Source organism: Phycodurus eques, chromosome 12, assembly GCF_024500275.1.
Source record: "Phycodurus eques isolate BA_2022a chromosome 12, UOR_Pequ_1.1, whole genome shotgun sequence".
NCBI lineage: Eukaryota > Metazoa > Chordata > Actinopteri > Syngnathiformes > Syngnathidae > Phycodurus > Phycodurus eques.
The window spans coordinates 25,961,797-25,981,334 of record NC_084536.1 but is presented as its reverse complement, the minus strand read 5'-3'; the positions used below and the strand labels follow the sequence as shown (position 1 = coordinate 25,981,334).

The window sequence follows — 19,538 nt, the reverse complement described above, 5'->3', positions numbered from 1 at the left end:
CTCTTTCCCATAACTTCATTGTGTGGCTCATCAACTTTATTCCTCTATAGTTCCCACAGCTCTGCACATCACCTTTGTTCTTAAAAATGGGCACCAGTACACTTTTCCTCCATTCCTCAGGCATCTTCTCACACACTAGAATTCTATTGAACAAGCTGGTCAAAAACTCCACAGCCACCTCTCCTAGATGCTTCCATACCTCCACAGGAATGTCGTCAGGACCAACTGCCTTTCCATTTTTCATCCTCTTTAATGCCTTTCTAATTTCCCCCTTACTAATCATTGCCACTTCCTGGTTCACCACACTTGCCTCTTCTACTCTCCCTTTTCTCTCATTTTCCTCATTCATCAACTCGTCGAAGTATTCTTTCCATCTAGCTAGCACGCTGCTGGCACCAGTCAACATATTTCCATCTCTATCCTTAATCACCCTAACCTGCTGCACATCCTTCCCATCTCTATCCCTCTGTCTGGCCAGCCTGTATAGATCCTTTTCTCCTTCTTTAGTGTCCAACCTGCCATACATGTCATCATATGCCTCTTGTTTTGCCTTTGCCACCTCTACCTTTGCCCTGTGTCGCATCTCAATGTATTCCTTTCGCCTCTCCTCGGTCCTCTCAGTGTCCCACTTCTTCTTCGGTAACCTTTTTCCTTGTATGATTTCCTGTACTGTGTGGTTCCACCACCAAGTTTTCTTCTCTCTTTTCCTGCCAGAAGATACACCAAGTACTCTCCTGCCTGCCTCTCTGATCACCTTGGCTGCAGTGGTCCAGTCTTCTGGAAGCTCCTCCTGTCCACCGAGAGCCTGTCTCACCTGTTCCCGAAAAGCTGCACAACACTCGTCCTGTCTCAGCTTCCACCACATGGTTCTCTTCTCTGCCTTTGTCTTCCTAATCTTCCTCCCCACCACCAGAGTCATTTTATACACCACCATCCTATGCTGTCTAGCGACACTCTTCCCTACCACTACCTTACAGTTGGTAACCTCCTTCATATTACATCGTCTGCACAAGATGTAATCCACCTGCGTGCTTCTACCTCCACTCTTGTAGGTCACCCTATGTTACTGCCTCTTCTGGGGAAAAAAAGTGTTCACTACAGCCGTTTCCATCCTTTTTGCAAAGTCTACCACCATCTGTTCCTCCAAATTCCTTTCCTGGATGCCGTACTTACCCATCACTTCTTCATCACCCCTGTTTCCTTCACCAACATGTCCATTACAATCTGCACCTATCATGACTCTCTTTCTGTCTGGGCTGTTCAGAACTACTTTGTCTAGCTCCTTCCAGAATTTGTCTTTCACCACTCGGTCACATCCTACCCGTGGTGCATAGGCACCAATTACATTACACATAACACCAACACATTTCAGCCTCATCATTTTATCTGACACTCTTTTCACCTCCAAGAAATTCTGAGCTAACTCTTCCTTTAAAATAACCCCTACTGCATTTCTCTTCCCATTTACATCATGGTAAAATAATTTAAACCCTGCCCCTAATCTTCTAGCCTTACTGCCTTTCCACCTGCTCTCCTGGACATGCAATATATCAACCTTTCTCCTTATCATCATGTCAACCAACTCCCGAGCTTTTCCTGTCATAGTCCGAACATTCAAAGTTACCACATTCAGTTCTAGGCTATGTGCTTTCCTCTTCTCTTTCTGCCTAAGAACCCACTTTCCACCTCTCTTTCGTCTTCAACCCACACTAGGTGAATTTCCACCGGTGCCCTCTAGGTTAATGCCCCCAGTGGCGAACATTGTTAATCCGGGCCATGACCAATCTGGTACAGAATTATTTGGATGAACCCTCATATCTGTTTGGCAGAGTTTTAGACCCGATTCCCTTTCTGACGCAAGCGTCTGCATTTATCCAGGAATGGGACCGGCCTCCAGTTCGTACTGGCTTGTATTACCAAGTTGGCAACACTAGCTATATAAAATACGAATTTTGGCACCCACCTGCTCCCAATTAGCCTGTTCACCAGTGGGATTTTCCAAACAAACTTTTTTGCCACCTGACCCAGCTTTTTTGAAACGCGTTGCAGCTATAAAATTCTAAGTTAATGATTATTTGCTAAAAACTACGTTTATCAGTTTAAACATTAAATATATATTTTGTTGTAGTGTATTCAATTAAATATAGGTTTAACATTATTTGCAAATCATCGTATTCTGTTTTTATTTATGTTTAACACAACGTCCCAACGTCATTGGAATTGGGGTTGTACTTGAACCCCTATCCTTCTGGCTCCGGATCTGCTGTGTGGACCCTTGGCGATGCTGGGCACCAGTAATGATAACACAGGTTATATTAAGATATCAACTCACAGGTTCTTACAGGTGTTTAGACACATCCCCTAATACCATTCCTGTTCGGCTGCATTTTCAATAAACAACAGAGCTATAAAACTTCAGTAGAGGATACATCAGACTTCCCTTGATTTAAGATAGCCCATGGAAGCTCATCTATGCTCGCTCCTCGATTCATGTTTAAAACAAATGAAAAGCTCCTCAATATGGCGGGGTGAGAACAACTTCTGGGTATCTTTCAATGTTTTGAGGAGTGAGACGTTAGGAATGTTGCAATTAAGAGACTTCAGATGAGCCCATAGGAATAGCATTGTACCAGGTTTGATGCTAGGCTAGGTTTTAGTGTTTTTTTTTTTTAATACAAATTAAAGGTATCAGATGTTGTGGATCTCCTAGAACTGTAGGAACCCCAATGTGATGTATGCTATATAACAGTTATTCCTGATGATGATGCAATGGACTTTTCACAAAACACCATGAGGTCATATCCTTTTTTAGTATTAGGCACATGCTTTGCATGCATTGTTGTTCCAAAGTGCACATCATTGGCAAAGTACAACAGTGTTTTAGGTTACCACGAAGATCCCAGTGATGTTGATGTGGTGGCTTGTGAATATTCATCGTGACAAGTTCACTGTCACATCATACACTGAGGTCTGCATGCTCCACTTTACCCCGGAACAGATAATTCTGCTGAAAACCTGTGAGCGGGAAAGAATAAACTACAGGCAGGCGCTCAATTTATTCTAGTGGAACAACTGCACAATTCAACCACCAAGGCTTGGTGTTTGGGACTGAGTAAGCAGACCTGAGCAAGAGAAGCACTGGGAGCAGCCTATAAAATCCTCTAGGGCTGCCGATCATGACTACTGTAATTTCTCGTGTATAATGCGCACCCATGTATAATACGCATCCCCAAAGTTGACCTAAAAATTCTGGAAAACCCTTCTATGTATGTATAATGCCTTTTTACAATGCATGATTTTGCTTCTACCCATATGATCAAACATTAATTTTTGTTCCCCCCCCCCAAAAAAAAATACTGTGAAGTTAAGCACTTTATTTGAACATGTAATACTTTATTTTTTTATTTTGATTTATTTTTTATTTATTTATTTTTTTAATTTACTTCCTCTTATTTTGAAATTCACAGCCCTACTTTTTTAAATAAATGAGAAAACACACAGTTCTGCTCATATGTTTGATTACCCAAGCAGAATTTGGAAGATGGGTACAATTCTTTAAAGAAAACATGAAGGGCCAGGCGAAACACATTTAATTCTATTTTAATGGGATTGAAATTAAACGGTCAAGCATTTCAGAAAAGCATTACCATTAAACAAAATATAACCAAAAAGAAATTAATGATGGTTGTTGTTCAGTCATCCGTCATAGTTAAAAATAATTTCACAAATTCTGCCAGGGTATGTAAATTTATGAGCCTATTGTACATACATGCAGTCATATGTACGTACCCTTGTCATATTGGAATGAAAGTGTAGGCTACACCTTTTTCAAAAAAAACTAGGTGGCGGTGGCATATTAGAATGAAAGTGTACACCCTTTCTCATAACCTCTAGGGGGCGGTAGCGTATTGGAATTCAAGTGTACAGCTTTTTCATCACCACTATATGGCGGCATACATTTATAAAATGTGAAAGTTTTTTTTTCATTTCCCCCTATACCTATGTATAATGCACACTATTGACTTTGGACAATTTTTTGGGGGGGAAAATGCGCATTATACACGAGAAATTACGGTATTACTCCTTCATACAACCCACTTTCCTGGACACCGCGGTACAGGAAAACTAAAATTCACAAATTTCTTCGAGATATATAGAACCCTGTCGTTGAGCCTAATATTGCAGAACAGTTGGACTCTCCGCTTTCTCTAGAAGTACCGTAATTTCTCATGTATAATGCGCACCCATGTATAATACGCACACCCAAAGTTGACCTCAAAATTCTGGAAAATCCTTCTACCTATGTATAATGCATTTTTACAATGCATGATTTTGCTTCTACCCATATGATCAAAACAAAGTATTATCTGTATTTTGTTAGGATGTCAGTCCTCAAAATTACCAGAGCACTGGCCGCACCACTGCTGTTGATCCTGAGTTGGTAACTGAGTGAGTTGTAGAATTCCCTCAGATGCTGCAGATGAGGCAGAAGGTCCACACACAGATTTTTTCCACAAGGGGTTACAGCCACCACTGGTAGGTCCAGGTGAGCTAAATCATACAAATTGAAGAGAAAGTGAAGCCTGATTAAACAATATGACATCTTTTATCATAAACACTGTTGTTGTTTTTGGGTGGTGGGGGGTGGGGGGGATCATCAACCAGCGGTCTCAAGTAACAAAGTACAAATACTTTGTTAACTTACTCAAGTAAAAATTTTAGGTATCTATACTTTAGTATTTATTTTTATTTATACTCCTTACATTTACACCCACAGATCTGTACTTTCTACTCCTTAAACTAGCCTTGAAAAAGCCTCGTTCTTTTTCATTTTGGATGATATTGATTCCGGCTTGTCATTGTTCAAAACCATAGAAAAAAAAACTTTTCCAGACAAATTGTGCCATGCAGGATAGAGTGAGTTTTATTGTGGTTGGATGAGAAGTAGCTGTCAAATGTTACGGATTGTCCGTATTTTGTTAAGGAAATCACTGAATAACGTGTTACATGCGTAATACTGATTGTTCCAGATGGCAACTGCAGATGCGGTGTTGCTCACCCTCTTCAAAAGCCCTGCCTCTGTGCGCTCATTCTGGCGTGTGGACGCCGTTCTCTCACAGTTCATAGTGTGGTTGCCACCACTTCGTAAAATGCTTCAATTTGGAGCCGAGTGGCAGACTCACTGGATTTCCCAGCTTAATCGCTTGGGAAGAGAAGCCCTGATGCTGGCTGCGGGGTGAGCCCGCGTTTATGTGCAGCCTGTACCGCTTGACGTCGAATTGAAGCATATTGCCGCCACATACGTATGAAACATTAATGGTGAATGTGTCCTGGAATTCACATTTGTTAATTAACTAGCCATCTCCTTTCTTCATCAATGCACAAGTCACTAATCTAAGTTTGCACGACGTGGCTGGATCAACCTAGGGCTAGTCATTTGAGGGTCCAAAGCAAACACACTCACGCATCCCTGAAATTTTGTTCAATTCTGACAAAAGCTGAGTTTTGTAGTTTAGGCCACTTTTTTGTGACAGTTTAAGTTAGCCTACTAATATTTATCATTATTTATTATTTTGAATATTAACTCTATCATCAACTAAAAAGTGTGAATTTAAGAAACATCCTGAGTTAGGTAAAGTCCTTAAAATACTTCTTGAGGATTATTATGTCACAAGTGAATCGTCCCAACAATTTTAGTGTAATTGAAAAGAATATTAATAAACATTTAAATATTTTACCATTTCAACCATTTTTATACTCACACTTGGTGATGTAAAGGGTTACTTCTGTCACTCTCCAGTTTATCATATATTTTTTAAATAAAATAAATATTGAAGCCATAATTTATTTACAATTATGATAACAGAGTCATGATTATCCATCCATCCATTTTCTTCTGCTTTTCCAGGGTCAGGTCACTGGGGGAGCAGCTTAACAGACTTCCTTCCTCCGAAACACTTCGTCAAGCTCTCTCCCAGGCCAGCCGAGAGACGTAGTCTCTCCAGCATGTCCTGTGTTGTCCCTGGGGCCTCCTCCCGGTGGGACGTGCCTGGAACACCTCACCAGGGAGCCTTCCAGGGGAGATCCTAACCAGATGCCTAAGCAACCTTATCTGACTCCCCTCAATGCAGAAGAGCAGCGGTTCACCTCTGAACTTCTCCCGGATGACCAAGCTTCTCACAATACCTCTAAGGGAGAGCCCGGACACCCTGAGGAGGAAAGTCATTTTGGCCGCTTGTATCGGCGATCTTGTTCTTTCGGTCACAACCCACAGCTTGTTACCATAGGTGAGGGTAGGAACGTAGATCGACCGGTAAATCGAGACCTTTGCCTTGCGGCTCAGCGACTTCTTTAACACGACAGACCGATACAGAGTCTGCATCACTGTAGACGCTGCACTGATCAGCCGGTTGGTCTCCAGCTCGAAACTTCCCTCACTCTTGAACAAGACCCTGAGATACTTGAACTCTTCCCCTTGGGGCAGGATCACGTCCTCAACCCGGAGAGGGCATGCCACCCTTTTCCGACTGAGAACCATGGCCCCAGATTTGGAGGTGCTGATTTTAATCTCAACCGCTTCACCATCGAATGTGAACCGCTGCAGTGAGAGTTGAACATCGTGGCTTGATGAAGCCAAAAGAACCACATGATCTTCAAAAAACGGTAACCAAACCGGAACCCCTCAATGCTTCGGCTGCACCTAGAAATTCTGTCCATATACATAATTGACAAAATAGGTGAGAGAGGGCAGCCTTGTGTCCAACCCAGGACCCCCTGGGGGACACAGTCGAACGCCTTCTCCAAGTCCACAAAGCACATGTGGACTGGTTAGGCTATCTCCCATGCACCTTCGAGGACCTTGCTGAATGTGTAGAGATGGTCCACTGTTCCATGGGCAGGATGAAAACCACACTGCTCCTCCTGAATCTGAGATACAACCAAGATGGCGCCTACCAGTGTGGTCGCCTCGGTAACGCGCGCTCTCTAGTATTGTTTTTGTTTTTGTGTTTTTTCGTCCGTCTTTGGAGACCTTACACGACTCACTTACACAAGGGGAGACTTGCTAACCATCAAGGAGGCTACTCCGGACTTTCTGTCACCAACTTTCGCAAATCCGCTCAGTTTTTTTCCCCCAAGTTACTTACCGGGGCGGCGTCCGCGGTTTTCGGCGCATGGAGACGGAAACGGCGCCACAGAGGGAAGCGTGCTGGCATTCAGGTGAAAACTCCGCAAGAGAGGACACAGATTGGCGTTCCTGTCGATCCACCTCGCGAATGTACGCTCCCTACCCAACAAAATGGACGAGCCTTATCTTCTGTTAAAGACCAGTAAAGACTTCGGCCGTACCGCCGCCATGTGCTTCACGGAGACCTGGCTTTGCGATGCTGTACCCGATGGCCCAGTCATGCTTCCCGGCTTCCATATTCATCGAGTGGACCGCGACATGGAATCATCGGGGAAAACAAAGGGCGGCGGGATATGCTTCTATATCAACGAAAAATGGTGTACGGATGTCACGGAGCTCAGCACACACTGCAGCCCGCATATGGAGTCGCTGTTTTTGAACTGTAAGCCATTCTACTCGCCGTGTGAGTTAGCATCATTCACTCTCGCTGGCGCCTATATTCCGCCACAAGCTAACACGAACACCGCACTGCTAACGCTCGCCGAACAAATCAACGAAATTGAAAAAAAACACCCGGACTCACCCCTCATTATTCTCGGGGACTTTAACAAAGCTAAACTCAACCACGAACTCCCTAAATACAAGCAGCACATCGACTGTCCTACCAGGGAAAATAACATTTTAGACCACTGCTACACTACGCTAAAAAACACATACCGTGCTATACCTCGTGCCGTCCTGGGCTCGTCTGATCACTGCTTAATTCACTTAATACCGACGTACAGGCAAGAACTTAAATGCGCGAAGCCTACAGTGAAAACAGTGAAAGAGTGGACCGATGAAGCAAAGATGGAACTTCAAAGCTGCTTTGACTGCACAGACTGTAGTGTCTTTGAAAATTCAGCTGGCAGCCTGGATGAATATACGGATACTGTTACATCCTATATCAGTTTCTGTGAAGATGTGTGTGTACCAACAAAATCATTTCGCACAGTCAACAACAACAAGCCGTGGTTCACTGCTAAACTTAAGCAGCTTCGCCAAGCTAAGGAGGACGCATATCAGAGCGGGGACAGGGCCCTGTATAATTGCGCTAGAAACCAGCTCACGAAAGAAATTAACATTGCAAAGAGGAACTATGCAGCAAAGTTGGAAAAACAGTTTAGCGCAAACGACTCTAAATCAGTCTGGCATGCATTCCAATCGCTGACTAATTACAAGCGACGATCCCCCCCAAGCTGAGAACAATAGCACACTAGCCAACGACTTGAATACCTTCTACTGCAGATTTGAAAAGGCCAGTTTCACACCCCACACCCACCCGGCCGCACCCCGACCACAATCACACCTCTGACTTCTGCGTTAACCATCCATGGACAGGATGTGAGACGCATCTTCAAACAACAAAAGATTAACAAAGCGGCAGGCCCAGACCATGTGTCCCCATCCTGCCCCAAAGTCTGCGCGGACCAGCTCGCTCCAGTCTTCACACAGATCTTCAATAGATCTCTGGAACTGTGCGAAGTACCATCCTGTTTCAAACGCTCCACCATAATTCCAGTCCCCAACAAACCTGCAATCTCTGATCTGAATGACTACAGGCCTGTCACTTTGACATCTGTGGTCATGAAGTCCTTTGAACGTCTCGTGCTGGACCACCTCAAGAGTGTCACAGGTCGCCTGCTGAACCCCCTGCATTTTGCAGACCAAGCGAACAGGTCTGCGGATGATTCAGTCAACATGGGACTGCAACTTCATCCTAGAACACCTCGACAGTGCAGGGACCTACGCGAGGATCCTGTTCGTGGACTTCAGCTCAGCGTTCAACACCTTCATCCCTGAACTCCTTTCATCCAAGCTTCTCCAGCTCAGCGAGTATGGGATAACAAACCACCTGATATGGGCTGTTTGGTCCCTGTACGGCCAGTGTCAGAGTTCGGTACGCATTGCCGGCAGTAAGTCAGACTCGTTTCCAGTGAGTGTTGGACTCCGCCAAGGCTGGTCTTTGTCACCGATTCTGTTCATAACTTTTATTGACAGAATTTCTAGGTGCAGCCGAGGCGTAGAGAGGGTTCGGTTTGGTGCCCTCAGTACTGCATGTTTGCTTTTTGCAGATGATGTGGTTCTGTTGGCTTCATCAAGCCGTGATCTCCAACTCTCACTGGAGTAGTTCGCAGCCTAGTGTGAAGCGGCTGGGATGAGAATCAGAACCTCCAAATCTGAGACCATGGTCCTCAGTTGGAAAAGGGTGGCGTGCCCTCTCCAGGTCGGGGAGGAAATCCTGCCCCAAGTGGAGGAGTTCAAATATCTTGGGGTCTTGTTCACGAGTGAGGGAAGAATGGAACACGAGATCGACATGCGGATCGGTGCACCGTCTGCAGTGATCCGGACTTTGTATCGGTCTGTTGTAGTGAAGAAGGAGCTAAGCCGAAAGCTATTTACCGGTCGAGCTACGTTCCTACCTTCACCTATAGCCACGAGCTGTGGGTCGTGACCGAAAGAACAAGATCCCGGATACAAGCAGCCGAAATGAGTTTCACTTTCTCCTTATGCCGGATGTGAGAGTTGAAACTCGTTCTGACAAGGGACTCTGCCTCACAATAAGTTTGGGTCTGCCAGGTCGGACCGGCATTTTCCCTCACCATCGGCGCCAACACACCACTAGGTGGTGATCAGTTGATAGCTCCGCCCCTCTCTTCTCACCCCGGTGTACAAGACATCAGGATGCAAGTCCGATGACACGACCAGAAAATTAATCACCGAACTGCGACCTTGGGTGTCCTGGTGCCCAGTGCATGTATGGACACTCCTATGTTTGAACATGGTGTTCATTATTGACAGTCCATGACAAGCACACAACTCCAATAACAAAGCATCACTCGAGTTCGGACCAGGGTGGGGGTTGGGGGCATTCCGCCGAATCTCACCCTTCCAAGGTCTCACTGTCATTGCCCACGTGAGCATTGAAGTCCCCCAGGAGAATGAGCGAGTGCCCAGCAGGGGCGGTCCCTAGCACCCCTTCCAAGGACTCCAAAAAGGCAGAGTACTCTGAGCGGTTGTCTGCTGCATAGGCACAAACTACAGACAAGCCCCATTCCCCCACACGAAGGCAGAGGGATGCTACCCTCTCGTCAACTGGGGTGAAGCCCAAAGTACAGGGACTGAGCCATGAGGCAATAAGTATGCCCACACCTGCTCGGCTTCTCTCCCTGTGGGCAACTCCAGAGTGGAAAGGAGTCCAACATCTCTCACGAAGATTGGTACCAGGGCCCAAGCTGTGTGTTGAGGCGAGCCCAACTATATCGAGTTTGAATTTCTCGACCTCGCACATCAGCTTTGGCTCTTTCCCAGGCAGAGAATTGACGTGCCATGTCCCAAGAGCTAGATTCCATAGCCAGGGAGGTCCCAAGGTCCCCGCCATTGGCCGCATCCTAGCTCACACTGCATCCGACACCCTTAGGCCCTCCCACAGGAGGTGAACCCATGGGAAGTAATGATTATGTTGTGGAATTTAACAGTATGCAGAATTCTTTTTATCCTATTACAAAATATACTGCAATAACTGACCCATTGTAGTGTTCTTGACAAAATAAAAAAAATAAAAATAAAGAAATTTGGACAAATTGTTCTGGAAGTGAATTTGTATAGATTGGCAGCTCTCGATACCATTCCGACATCCTATTGGTTTGCAAGCGATCCTTCGCACCTGCACATGACACAGGTAACAAATCAAAGACAAAAGTTCACACAAGGATATAGAGAGCAGACGTATAGCCAGCTAGCCTCGAAGATGTCCATGGCAGAGAACTTACAAACAGAAGTCCCAACTGAGTACCTGCAGCGATGAGGTTGATAGCCAGAAGCCCAGCCAACCTTCCTGGCCATACCTGGAAGAATTCTTCCAAATGGTTGGATGCCAAAACAACTTTAGTATGTGCTGCACTTAATGGATTTTTTTCCCCCTTGCATGACCTTTACACATTACGTAGTTTTGAAACCATTACTTTTATACCTTTACTTGAGTATAAGGCTCGAATTAATACTTCAACTTCTGCAGAAGTCTTCTTAAACCCCAATATCGACAGTATACTTCTACTTGAGTAACGTGAATACTTTTGACACCTCTGTCATCAAGCCAATTTTTATTTCACACAAAACAAAATACAAGTATATACAAAATGCAGTTTTTTGTTTTTGTTTTTTTTGTATATGCAGGCTCGGGTTCTGACCAGAACAAAGAGGTCAGAGCATCTTACTCAAATTCTAAAGTCTTTACACTGGCTTACAGTCATCTTGAGAATAGATTTTAAAGTTCTGCTACTGGTCTATAAATCACAAAACTGTTTAAGTCCTGAATAGATGAATGAAATGCTAATGGAATATAAACCCTGTAGGGCTCTGAGATCGACAGACTCGGGTCAAATAGTGGAGCACAGAGTCCAAAGAAAACATGGTGAAGCAGCATTTAGCTATTAAGTGTGCATGTTTTTAAGTTGTTGAACATGATTTGCAAACCATTGTACTCTGTTTTTATTTGTTTAACAAAACGTCCCAACTTCATTGGAATTGGGGTTGTATTACTCAGAGAACAATAATTAGCATCAGTAAGTATGAGGAAAAAATGAACGATTTATTATTAACCAATGGGTACAAGTAACTTTAAACATAAGATTGTACAACAATTGAATAAAATTAATTATATTAGATATAAAAACAATATTAACCAACGTAACCACTGCTTAGCTTAAACATAAGAATATTCTACAATTCAATAGATTGAATAAAGAATAAATTAGAAAACCATGAAACATAACCTCAATAAACAATAAATACAAGTTATACTTTTACAGTGCAAAATAACAATTCAAGTTCAATTTAGTTTTTTAGTTTCAATTTTTAGTTTTTAAAATGTATTTATTTATTCATTTGTTTTGCTGTCAGTATATAGCAAATAGAATTTGGTTTCTCCACATCTATGGCAATACACTTGAACTTCTTTATGCATCTGGGGTATAGTTTTATCAACAATGTCGTAGCAGATAGAAATAATGTAATGAGACTGTAGGTGCTTGTACTGCCCTTGTTTGTGTGTGCTTTTTGGGATCGCTGTTCCTGTTGAACAGGTGAACAGGGAACAGGTGGGTGATAAAAGGAGCTTCGCTGAATTGGTCAGGCATTCACAAGCAAAGATGCGTGAGAAAATAGTCGAACAGTTTAAGGACAACGTTCCTCAACGTACAATTGCAAGGAATTTCGGGATTTCATCATCTGCGGTCCAAAATATCATCAAAAGGTTCAGAGAATCTGGAGAAATCACTGCATGTAAGAAAACCAACATTGAATACCTGTGACCTTCGATCCCACAGGCGGCACTGCATCAAAAACCGACAAATGTGTAAAGGATATGACCACATGGGCTCAGGAACACTTCAGAAAACCAATGTCAGTAAATACAGTTCGGCGCTACATCCGTAAGTGCAACTTGTGACTCTACTATGCAAAGCAAAAGCCATTTATCAACAACACCCAGAAACGCCGCCGGCTTCTCTGGGCCCGAGCTCATCTAAGATGGACTGATGCAAAGTGTTCTGTGGGCCAACGAATCCATCCATCCATCCATTTTCTGAGCCCCTTCTCCTCATTAGGGTCGCGGACGTGCTGGAGCCTATCCCAGCTATCATCGGGCAGGGGGCGGGGTTCACCCTGAACTGGTCGCCAGCCAATCACAGGGCACACACAAACAACCATTCCCACTTACATTCACATTTAAGGGCAATTTAGAGTCCTCAATCAAACTACCATGCATGTTTTTGGGATGTGGGAGAAAACTGGAGTACCTGGAAAAAACCCACACAGGCATGGGAAGAACATGCAAACTCCACACAGTGGAGGCCGGATTAGAAAATGTTAATTAAATTTAAATTAAATTAAGTGTCACTGACTGTCTTTGATGGGCAGGAATCCTGAGACTGTCGTTGGTCGAGAGGTCTGACCTTGCCGCTTGGCTGTAACTTGGGTTATGTAGACCTGCCTTGGATCGGAGAAGGCCTCTGTCATGTTGCAAACCAATGGGTACTGGACATGCTGACAGGCAGCCACTGGGACCCAGGTAGTACCCCTGAAGGATGAAATAACAGAAATGCAAGCAATCTTTAAGGTAAGCCAGACAGCTTTGATTTGGGGGGGAAATTAGAAATAGTGGGTATGTGTATTCTCTTCAATTGTAATGCATTAAGAGCAGCTGTTCTCAACCTGGGTTCGATCGAACCCCAGGGGTAGGCAGTCGCTGGGGTTCGATGGCGGACTTGACACATACCGCGTGTGCGTGCGTGCTTTATCCACAAAAGCCTTTTTACACTGCATTTTGAGTTCCTTGTTCATGTCGTTCAAAACGGCGTTTACAATTGCGGCACTGGGTCTAGAGTTGAAATGCTTTGTTCTTTTTTAAACTATCTTTATTTAACAACATTTCAACAATACAGTTGACTTGAGGAGCATTGCTGTGCCGTCAAACAGTGCATCCAATAATAAAAAAAACAGCCCAAAAATTGTACTCTCACCAATCAACCCTTTTCGAGGATTGTAGAAATAACATGAAGAAAAGGAAGACTTTGTTGTGAATTGTAATAACGAAGTCCGTTCCTCTGATATGAGAGTGGCACTTACCAAGGTGAATGGCAACAGCAAAATTCACATTCACTTACAGTAAATTTATTTATTTATTTGTGAAATTTATGTTTTGTTGGTTTTGTTCTTACAGAATGAAGAAATCAATCATGTGACATTTTCATATTACAACCCCAATTCCAATGAAGTTGGGATGTTGTATTCTGGTTTTATTTGTTTAACACAATGATTTGCAAATCATGTTCAACCTATATTTAATTGAATACACGACAAAGACAAAATATTTAATGTTCAAACTGGTAAACTTGATTGTATTTAGCAAATAATCATGAACTTTGAATTTTATGGCTGCAACACGTTCCAAAAAAGCTGGGACAGGATCATGTTTACCACTGTGTTACATCACCTTTTCTTTTAACAACATTCAATAAACGTTTGGGAACTGAGGACACTAATTGTCGAAGCTTTGTAGGTGGAATTCTTTCCCATTTTTGCTTGATGTAGTACAGCTTCAGCTGTTCTACAGGGTATTCGTTGCCGTATTTTACGCTTCATAATACACCACACGTATTCAAGGGGAGACAGGTCTGGACTGCCGGCAGGCCAGTCTAGTACCCACACTCTTTTACTACGAAGCCACGCTGTTGTAACACGTGTAGAATCTGGTTTGGCATTGTCTTGCTGAAATAAGCAGGTGCGTCCATGAAAAAGACGTTGCTTGGATGGCAGCATATGTTTCTCCAAAACCTGTATGTACCTTTCAGCATTAATGGTGCCTTAATGGTGTGGTTTTTGATGCAGTGCTGCCTGAGAGATCGAAGGTCACGGGCATTCAATGTTTGTTTTCGGCCTTGCCGCTGACATGCAGTGATTTCTCCAGATTCTCTGAACCTTTTGATGATATTATGGACCGTAGATGACAGAATCCCTAAATTCCTTGCAATTGTATGTTGAGGAACATTGTCCTTAAACTGTTCGACTATTTTCTCACACACTTGTTCACAAAGAGGTGAACCTCACCCCATCTTTGCTTGGGAATGACTGAGCAATTCAGGGAAGCTCATTTTATACCCAATCATGGCACCCACCTGTTCCCAATTACCCGGTTCACCTGTGGGATGTTCCAAACAGGTGTTTGATGAGCATTCCTCAACTTTCTCAGTCTTTTTTGCCACCTGTCCCAGCTTTTTTGGAACGTGTTGCAGCCATAAAATTCTAAGTTAATGATTATTTGCTAAAAACAATAAGTTTTATTAGTTTGAATATTAAATGTATTGTCTTTGTAGTAGATTCAACTTAATATAGGTTGAACATGACTTGCAAATCATTGTATTCTGTTTTTATTTATGTTTAACACAACGTCCCAACTTCATGACCCCGCCAAGACTGCCCTTTTTCACCAATCTGTTCATAACCTTTATGGATGGAATTTTCTAGTTTTGTCACCTCAGTATAACATCTGTGCTTTTTGCAAATAATGTGATTTTGCTGGATCCATCGTGCTAATATCTTTAACTCTCGCTGGAGCGGTTCGTAGTCAAGTGTGAAGCAATTGGGATGAGAATCATCACCTCCAAACCTGAGGTTATGGTCCACACCCAGAAAAGGGTGGAGTGCTCTCTCCGGGTGGGGGATGAGATCCTGCACCAAGTGTAGGACTTTTTCACGAGTGATGGAAGAATGAAGCGGGAGATCAACAGGCAGATTAGTGCAGTCTGCAGTGATGCAGACTCTGCATTGGTCTTTTGTAGTGAGGAAGAAGCTTAGCTGTAAGATATAGCTCTTGATTAACTAAATTTCACATCAAAAGAAGCCAGATGTGGTGGAATGGGCACCTGGTTAGGAGGCCTCCTGGACCCTCTCCTGGTGAGGTGTTCAGGGCATGTCCCACCAGGAGGAGCCCCCGGGGACAGCTTAGGATATGCTGGAGACACTATGGCTCTCGACTGGCCTGTTGAACGCCTAGGGATCCCCTGGAAGAGCTGCACGAAGTGGTTGTGGAGAGGGAAGTCTTGGTTTCCCTGCTTAGGCTGCTGCCCCCAAGACCCGACAATGGATAAGTGAAATAAAATGGATGGATGGATCGAAGATCTGCTCATATTTGTATGACAAAGTTGAAATGTTACTTAAAATATTGTCTGTATGGTAAATTGCTCTTAGGGCAATAGTCTGGGCTTTGGAACGAATTATTCCAAATGTTTTTAAAGACAAGCATAGCCTCACAGAACTGGTTGTGGCCATACTTCAAGGTACAATGATACTTAATACTAATAAGAACAGGCTGCCTTGGAATAAAGCTGTGATTTATGTCACTGAATTAAATGAAAAAATAAAATTCAAGAATGAAGAAACTCACATATCTGTATTGACACTGATTTGGTAATAAAGATCCGCAGGTGTGCCTGGTCCAGGTTCCCATGTTAGCATATGAATGAAATTAATGGAGTTGATCAACACGTTCACTGGTTGGGGAAGTTCACTCAAAGCTGAAAAACAAACACAAAGGATCCTGTAATCGATTGCATATAAACATGTCTGTGCATTCCTCATCTCTTTACAAGTGAAATGCTTAAGTCATTTGTAAGTGTAGTGAATCACCCTATGTTTTTTATTGTTTTCATTGACTGCACTATTATTTGTTTATCATTGAAATGATGCTTTGCCAAAAAACAAACAACAATCTTTTCATCTGAACATGAATCCATGGTAACTATGAGTTCTGGTTACAAAGTCAGCAATCATCCAGTGAGTTCAAGTTTGTTTATTACAGACACCAGTACAACTAAGCTTCCCATGTTTAAGAATATATAGTCATATATTTAATGTTATGTCTCCATTAAAAAAATATTGGAATTATCTAGTTTGTTGATAACAACATTAAAAGTTTAAACATGATGTAATTATAGAATGTAAGCACTGAGAAGACTGGAATGATGGTCGCCAGCCAATCGCAGGGCACGTAGACAAAACACCATTCGCACTAACAGGCACACCTATGGACAATTGATTCCTCAATCAACCTACCATGCATGTTTTTGGGATGTGGGAGGAAACCAGAGTACCCGAAGAAAACCCACGCAGGCACGGGGAGAACATGCAAACTCCACACAGGCGGGGCCAGATTTGACCCCGTGCCCTCAGAACTGTGAGGCAGATGTGGTAACCAGTCGGTCAGCATGCCGTGAATTCATAATGAATTGCAATATTACGGACAATAGTGTGGTAATTGTGATGAAACATTTTAAAGTTAGTTTTCTAATGTTTGGAAGGTTCCCAATCAATTTTAATTTGCTATCAATACACATGACTACATCACCCTGCTATCTTTAATATGATGAAGTTGGGACGTTGTGTTAAACATCCATCCATCCATTTTCTGAGCCGCTTCTTCTCACTAGGGGTCGCGGGCGTGCTGGAGCCTATCCCAGCTATCATCGGGCAGGAGGCGGGGTACACCCTGAACTGGTTGCCAGCCAATCGCAGGGCACATAGGAACAAACAACCAACAACACCAGTTGGTGGCGCCTCACACGCATGGGTGAATATTAACCACATAGTCTTCCCCAACCATTTGGTCCGGGAAGGCGTTTTTTGAAGACAGGAATCAAGATTTGACAGGAAGATGCTAATTAGGTTAAGGTCCACTTGACGTACACTAGGCATTGTCCTAGTCGCCGTCTCACAGCAGGGCAGCGTGGAGGAGTAGGGTTCTCGAGTGGGTGCGAGTCTCTGTGGCGCATGTCCGCTACACCGCGATCTTTGTTTAAAGCTTTATGCCTGGTATCTTTAAGCAGTTTTGGGATTTACAACGTGAGACTCTAACGAGTTTCCCCGTCGGAAAGCGTCGCCACTGCTATACAGCAACACCGCCACCTTCCGCCAGTAAACGTGCACAACACCTTCTGACGAATTAAAACTCACAACTGCTTACAGTAACCACAGTTAATTAACAGATTTCTGTTACAAAGTGGAGCTTATTAATTCATTCCTTGTCTGTTTTAATCACTCTGGGTTTGAATTTTTTTATTTAAAAAAAAAATCTATTTGATTTTAATTTTCATATTGTTTTGAAATGTTCGGGGGGATTTTTTTTATTTTTATTTATTTTTATTTATTTATATATTTTGAATTTCTTGACAAAAAAGGTTTTGAATTTTTCTCTTTGAATCACTTCTTGTTTTTGATGCCTCTTCACTTGGCCTAAACGCCACACCAGTACTAGCCATACAAGCAATGAATTAATTCACGAGACCAATTATAAAGTACATTTGACTTCTTCACAAAGTTAAATAAAACTGATGTGAATCACCTGAAGGCCTAAATCACTTCACCAATTGAATCATTATAGCCATCACACACCGTCAAATCAAGTTGCTTAACTAAATTATAACATTAATTTATTTACCCAAACTAAATAAACTGTTTAAATTAGTTTCAAATTTAGTCAACAAGCTGATTTGTCCACTCCACCAAGTGCCCCTTCGCAACTATTTTAAATCACCAATTAAATCGCCAACTCTCACGCAGCAATTTAATTCAATCAAATACATTTTGTGAGCATCGCTTGACCCCGTCAACACTTTTGTGCTACTCAATCACTGCTTCTATGCACATTCTCAAACACCTTTAAAGTACGTGATAAACCCTCACACCGTAATTTGCTAACTCAATTTAAGTGTTTAACAGGCAAGTACATCGCCTATAGTGTGCCTCTATTCCAAACTAGACGCAGAGCTCAAATGAGATTACATTCCAAACAAGTTAGTTGCGTACCGAGTACAAGCTACTGCACGCGCAACGCAAAACATGGCGGGCCTCCCAGAAAGTCCCAGTCAATACGACAACCTTGACAGACTGGAAGAGCTCGTCACCAATTTAACCAGGGACCTTGCAGACGGACCTATGCAGTCCGTCAAAAATGCAGGCCTTGAAATCCTCATTGATAACATCGCACAACTTATGAGCGACGCCGAACACCAAACCTGAAAAGATAAAAATATCGCGCCAACACTTGGCTGCATGGTGCTGAACTTGGTGGCCCAACTCAAATGGAGCGACCCCAAGGACGCTCAGGTGAAACGTAGACTGGAAGCTGAACAGCATAAACAAGCCCAGTTAACTGCACAATTAAAATACACTATCGTACGCTTAAACTTGGCTGAAACACGCCTCCTTGACGTTGAAATGAAATACGATTATGCGGAGGCTCGGATAGCTGACCTCACTGCTGCAGCTGAGGCTGCACAGTTTCTGCCTAAAGACAGCGGCGGTGATAAACCAACCCAAGCCCCTACCTCGAGCGAATTAACTTCCGTAGGTCAGCATAACCGTCAAAAAGGCAATCAAAAGACGTCGTTTAACCCATACACCCAATCTCGGCCCACGTACAAGCCAACAACGCCAATTCAACGACAAATCAAAATCATAGAATGACCGCAGCTCTAATACATGCCAAACTTACTTGTCGAAACAGGGTACACGTAACGACCAGCCTAAATCAAACTCGTCGAACCGAGACCCTAAAACGACAAGTGAAAACCGGGAAAAGGGCTCCTGAACCAACAGCTCCCAAAGAGAATTTAGTGCCGTGGCAGAAGAATTACTTGAGGTGCTCCGCAGCCTGTTCAAAGACAAAAAGCGGGACCCATCTTTATGTCTAGGCCGGACTGAGTCTAACAGGGCCACAGTGGACGCAATAGGTCAACCAGGTAACCTCCGTTGTTCCCCTAATGACCTGCCAAGTGCCTCCGTGACCCCGGGCGACTCTTCGACGACCTCACCTCGC

At 43.3% G+C, this 19,538-nt stretch overlaps 1 protein-coding gene across 4 annotated transcripts in view; it reads right to left on the bottom strand.

Moving 5' to 3' along the window:
• The window catches only part of crfb2 (cytokine receptor family member b2), a 44,684-nt gene that overhangs the window by 13,144 nt on the left and 12,002 nt on the right, over positions 1-19,538 (bottom strand). The window contains exons 1-4 of one of the 4 annotated variants that reach the window (XM_061692275.1): positions 15,589-15,670; positions 15,325-15,520; positions 13,069-13,244; positions 4,403-4,551 (exon numbers count right to left, since the gene is read on the bottom strand). In XM_061692275.1, the coding sequence (XP_061548259.1) occupies positions 4,403-4,551; positions 13,069-13,183 (264 nt within the window). In that variant the 5' untranslated portion in view covers positions 13,184-13,244; positions 15,325-15,520; positions 15,589-15,670. Of the gene's footprint in view, positions 1-4,402; positions 4,552-13,068; positions 13,245-15,324; positions 15,671-16,109; positions 16,240-19,538 lie in introns of those variants that run through there. The other 3 variants (XM_061692272.1, XM_061692274.1, XM_061692273.1) reach the window with 3 other exon arrangements.